The sequence below is a fragment of the Magallana gigas genome, chromosome 2 (genome assembly GCF_963853765.1).
Source record: "Magallana gigas chromosome 2, xbMagGiga1.1, whole genome shotgun sequence".
NCBI classification, from domain to species: domain Eukaryota; kingdom Metazoa; phylum Mollusca; class Bivalvia; order Ostreida; family Ostreidae; genus Magallana; species Magallana gigas.
In genome coordinates, this window is record NC_088854.1 from 12,602,314 (window position 1) to 12,608,424 (window position 6,111).

The window sequence follows — 6,111 nt, forward strand, 5'->3', positions numbered from 1 at the left end:
TTATTGCCTTTTTTTTTTTTACAATGAATAAACAGTCAAATTACTTTATAATTAACACGCTGCATATACAAGTGTACTGTCTTGTATATTCAAACGGGCACCGAATGCGGAAAAAAAGCTAGTGTGCAATTTTCTAGATAACTCAGGTATAGCATTTGTACTTGCTCGACATATATTCACAGATAATAAAATGAAAAGTTACATCCACGCTCTCTTGTTACATGGAGAAAAAAAATATAAACGTAATTGAAAATAATAAAACAGCAACATTACTGTCAACCGCGCCACAGTAAGGGGCTGGGCAACTCATTATGCGGAACCAGTGCACCTTCTACCTGTGAACATCACCTGGCCTGTATAAATAGGGGACGATGGCCGACCCATCGTGTTAATCTATCTACTTACTCTGTCACGAACTTATCGGTGGTACTTTTTTTTCCATACCTATCGGTTACAATGGAAGTGAACACAATTTCTGACAAAGAGTTTGTGAAATGTGTTAACAATGGGGACTATAGCACTGTGAAAAAGCAACTGAAATTAGGAGCAGATCCCAATATTTACGATGAAGAAGGGAATCCGCTGCTATTTCTTCCAATTATTAATGGAGACGATGAAATGATGGACATTCTTTTGTCCTTTGGTAAGTATTGACCATTACCTATATTTGTACATGTTGATACTACTATTAGAAAGAAGCCCCATCGTATTCCTTGACGATCTGAAGAAAAAACTTGACTTGCCATTGTTGTGATCTGTTTCCAAGTTAAATTCATATATTTAAGTTTTTGACTCGTTATTGTTACACCTACATTTCAGACAAATGCAATATAAACATCATAAGCTACGACCTACGAACACCATTGCTGATTGCTGTGGAACTGGATGATCTAGAATTTGTTAAGAGTCTTATTAAATCAGGTGAGTTATTGTTCATACTAGAAACCAAATTTACAGGGGAAACGATGGATTTTCAGACATTTCAGATATCTTAGTCAGTGTTAAATATAAAGTTTTTGGATTTACTTAACAATCTGTAGATTTCTAAGCCATCACTGGAGGCCTTTGCTTTCAGACTACTAGTAGTTTCCTACCACTAACCCGAGGTTCAGTGCGTCTGGAGTTTTCGGATTTTACCATTAAGCCTTTGGTTCTCCGAGTTAATGTTCTTCAATTTGAGCTCATAGTCTAAAATTATCAGATTAACCCCCGATCCGAAATTTACTGAATCTGTGGTATCACAGCAACTACTGACCGAGTAGTAGTCTGTAGGGTTTAGTCTGCCTGGACATTTGGTTTTTTTTAACTTTTCAAGAGTATGTTTTTCAGAAACTGTTTGACAACTGATTCTGTGGTTTTCACACTATGGATCAAGTCTGTGGCTTTAAGAAAATGTGGTTTCTAGACAGACTTACTCCAGAGTCTCTGTTTTACCCTAGAGTATGTAATTTTCAAGGCTTACGGCAGAGACCATAGAATAAGTTTCAAAATATCTTAGTATCGAGAAGAATTATAAGAAAAAAAAGACATTTTGATGCAGTTGAATATTGTTTCCTAATTGAATCTAACGTCGATCCATTACCCCAGTTTTATCCAGTGTTACAAGGTCGTTTCTAAAGTTTCGTTTCTAAGGTTAAATAAAATATGACAACATAAAAAATACATTTATCCATATATTTAAAAAGAAACGTCGACAGATCTGACACGATGTGCGTGAATTTGATGCGAACATATTTTATTATGCTAATAAATTACGGAATTGGATTAGGCAGCAGGCAATGCCTATGTAAGCCTTCTCTTTCGCTCTTCAATGTACGTTCGTAGATGTTTTAAAAAAAGTTAATTGGACCAAGTCCACGAAAACCATTTATCTTGGCATTTTAGTTAGTGAAATAATTAATGACCTTTTTCTACGTCCCTGGGTCAGTATTGTTCATGGTGTCATGACCAGACAGTGCTAATAGGTCGGCTAAAGGGCATCACATGGTATCAAAATTGTATGCTCACGAAGGCCATTCAGATTATTGAAACAAATTTCAGAGTCTAGACCTCCATCCTTGTACATGCAAATTTTAAATTGACAGTAAATCGACCACGCCGATGAAAACAAAATACCTAACTTGTATATTTTAACGAATAAAAGTTAGAATAATTATTAATATGCATTTATTTGACATGGTAATTGTTTTTGGAAAAAAACCGCAAAATGTGAGGATTAATGAGTGTACTATTCTTATTTTACAGGAGCAAACATAGACTGTATAGATGGATCTGGGAAGACGCCCCTTCTGTTGGCGCTAGAGGAGGGTCGGTTTGAGATCGCCGAGTACCTGATGAAACGGGGATGTAATGTCAATGCCGTAGACGGCCTCGGTCAGAGCGCCCTTCACTTCGTCGCCAACGGCACCCACAGTCACTGTATCAAAATGGTGGACAAGATAATGAAAAACGGTAAGTATAACCCAGGGCAGCCAAATAGTAATGAGAAGGATTTATACGACTGAAGTGCAACAAAGTAAGACAACATGTAGATAACGCACCATTATAATTGGGGGACGACATTCATAATTGGGGGACGACATCAATTGGCGTTTTTTCAAGGGATATGTAATTTTTTTTCTTTAAAAAAGAATTGACCAATCTCAAAATCTCCTTCACTAGTTCTTTGGATAACAATATCGATTATTAAAAGTTAATGTGATATCACATGCCGACAGTATAGAAATGACAAATATCGCTTAAAAATAGATCTGTATTCTGTACCACAGTACGCCTTGATTACAAAAATCATACTAGGATATACTTTAAGTAACCAGTCCTATGTTGTTGCTTGTAACAGACCTATACCTGACTTTTGCAAATGTTACCTATGTTCTCATCATTTAAATTGTACAATCAAAGTTACTAGTACATTGTATAAATAAACTACAAATCACGCCATGTCCAAAACAGATATATAAACACTTTTAATGTAACATTTTTGATAAACAAGTTGAGGTTGAATCAGACAATGAAAATGTATTGCATTAAAGATGGGTAATTGTTTTCACAGGTTTTAAACTAGAGGAAAATAATGAGTGGATACCCGCAGCAAGTGTGAAATCTCGGACGATTGGACGAAAAACCAAACTGCCTAAGGTCATGCGAAGCCTCAGCATGCGTGTGAAGAATTTCCCTAGTTTCAGAAAACCTAACCCCAACACCCCCAAAACATGACTCAATGTATAAACCCAATTTCATCAAGTCAATGAAGATGATGAATTGCAGAAGCACGATCAAATCAGGCAGCGCAACCATCTTAATGCCATAAAACCACATCTAGAGCCCGATTCCTGGAGGCACATTGCAGCGCAAGGCTGCCCATGTTTGACCATTAATTTCATCACATGACAGTCGGTGCTCACTGGCAGTGGTTATGCAGTCGTACATAACTCGTAAAATCACACTGAAGTAAGGACGGAAAGAGGAAATGAATAAAAATTACATTCACCACGGACGAATTCATTTATTGTAGATTGCCTCAGAGATGGAGCAGAGTATGACTACATGTAGTAATTGGAGCGGAATAAAAAACGTCAAGCTAAATTATGTTCGCTTCTTTTTCATTCTCTTGACCACGAGATATGGGTCAGTAGAACATCTCACTGCTTGGAATAAAAATGACACATTTGAGGAAATCAATTTATTTTTCCTCGATTGAGGACATGAAATATATGGTGCTCCCCCAAATCGAATGTCTGAAATGATTAAGCGCAGAATTAAAGAAACCTAAAGAAAATCTGAATTGTTAAAATTTAAACATGATTTCAAACTTTTACTATTTAGAATAAATAACCAATTTGACTAAAAATATTGATCCTCTATTTTGAAATAAAAGTAGACAAATGTTGATGGTAAATAATTTTTTATAATTTAGATACACATTATCCAACTCAAAAGGAAAGCCACATTAAAGACAATTGAAAAAGATCTAATTCTATATGCGAAAGACGTACACAACAGCTTTGAAAACAAAAATATGCAGTAATTTTCAGCAAGTATACACAATTATATAAAAAAAAATATTTGTGTTTTCTAATCCGCGTCAGTGGGTATTTTATTTTATGTATAAAATATTTATTATTTTAATCCCCCCCCCCCCCGCATTTGTCTCTACCTTCGTGAAATATATCAATACCAAAGACATCATTTTAATGTGTATACTTGCACCTCTCTTTGAATATCCCTTCTACTACCCATATTAAATTAATACTAAATTATCGTGATTCTCGATAGTACTTTGAATAAAAGAAAATTAAATAACATTAATATATGGAAGATTCACTTGGATTCCTCGGAACACATCTGTCTCTTTTTGTCTAAGACCCGAGATGTTCCGGATAATGGAAGGTAAACTGTTTGAGGTCCTTGGGACTGTGCTACTATTGATGCCTAAAAAGTTCACGAAATAATTCACACATAGTAACAAATAAAAGTATAAAACTAGACACAGTTTAACAATGTAAACACTAGTATAGGTATGTAAACTTATTTAGATTAATGTTGTTATTTTACAAGGAATTATATATTTGCTCTTCACTGTAATTCCTATACAGTTCTAAAACTGTTTAGCTTTAATTTCGGCTATATATTAGATTTTAAATGCAACAAGGAAAAAATACTTAATAGATATAAATGTTACCTCATAACAATATTGTTTATTAATGGATCAACAACTACTACCATGGAATTTCCCCATTAAAATTTCCATTACTTTTATTCAGAAAAGTAACGTTGCAATTACTTTGTCTCAGTAATTATAAATGGTTATGGTTTTATTTGAAAATAAACAGTTAATATTTTGAGAGCGAAATTCAATTGTGAATGCGTATCTAAGAGTCATGCTATTGACTAATAAATTTACTCAATAAGAAAACAATTATTAAATGTTAAAAAAGATTAAAACACTAGGAAAGTAGCCTACTAGATTGGAAGTTTGTCAGCAAAGACCAAAATCTTATTTAAATAATAAAAGTCATTATACGGGTAATTTTAAAAAGTAATGCATAGAAAAAGAATGATCGATTACAGTTTTTACTTAAATGAAGAATGCCAACATTTTCGAACCAGTTGTGAAAAGATTCTAAGCCCTATAGCTATGTTAGCAAATTCAAGATGAATGTAAAAAATAGATTCTCTTCATTAACATAAAAAATTTTAACCTTAATATTTTTCCCTGTTAAATAGAGGCTTGTGTTAGTCAAACATGTTTTCATCGTTGTTGTGATTTTTCTGACTACAATGTCATCAACGATAGCCCCCTAGACCTCTTATTTGCATTTTGCCAGCGAAACAAAAGCAATTCTTGTGCTGTTGACGGCCATTTCTTACCACAGACTGTGTTTTATGGCTGTTATTACAAGTGTTTTCACTGTTTGTGGTCAATTCATATACAGCTACGACTGATAAATACTAACGCAATTACCATAAGAAAAACAGTCATATCACATCCAGTGTTATAGTTGATCTAGAGCCTTCATTGCACACAGTATCAAGTTGTTTTGATAGAGCCTATGATGAATAAATATGTTGTTAATAAACACCCGATTTACGAGTTCAAATGTTCAAACTCACAATACGTGAGTAATTTATTCTCATTTAAACGCATAAAAATAAACAAAAGACCACAGCCAACATTGTTCAACGTTATAAATGTCCCAATAAATAAAACCATAATCACTTTGACACTTCCATAATATGGTAAAAATGACATTTATGGAAAAATCTAATAAAAAGTTACAGTTACACAGGACAGATAGAGTTGGGATTATTATCATTATTTATATTAGAATTGGTTGAAATATTAATAAAACCAGCTGCGTCTTGATTACAGTAAATGATGTACAGCGATAAAGGAAGCAATATTTTTGCAATTAAACAAGATGCCCTTTATTCTTAAAACTGTGTACAAAATAGTTTTATTTAAAACATGTAAATGTTGATAAATGATACATACTTGTGGATGTAGTAAATGTTTTAACAGAAAAAAACCACTTCTTTTCTTTCAATTTATGTAAGGCTTTGACTTTAGTAATCTTTTTACATATTAGAAAAAAAACCAGTTTCCTGAAA

The 6,111-nt window shown here is 33.6% G+C and overlaps 1 protein-coding gene across 1 annotated transcript; it reads left to right on the forward strand.

Annotated features, from left to right (window-relative positions):
- Positions 1 to 325: 325 nt before the first annotated feature.
- LOC105332757 (POTE ankyrin domain family member B) lies at positions 326 to 3,585 on the forward strand. The gene is made up of 4 exons (XM_011435445.4): positions 326 to 643; positions 820 to 921; positions 2,245 to 2,451; positions 3,053 to 3,585. Exons 1-4 carry the CDS (start codon positions 457 to 459, stop codon positions 3,214 to 3,216), a joined length of 660 nt encoding a protein of 219 aa, XP_011433747.1. The 5' UTR covers positions 326 to 456; the 3' UTR covers positions 3,217 to 3,585.
- The last annotated feature ends 2,526 nt before the right edge of the window (positions 3,586 to 6,111 follow it).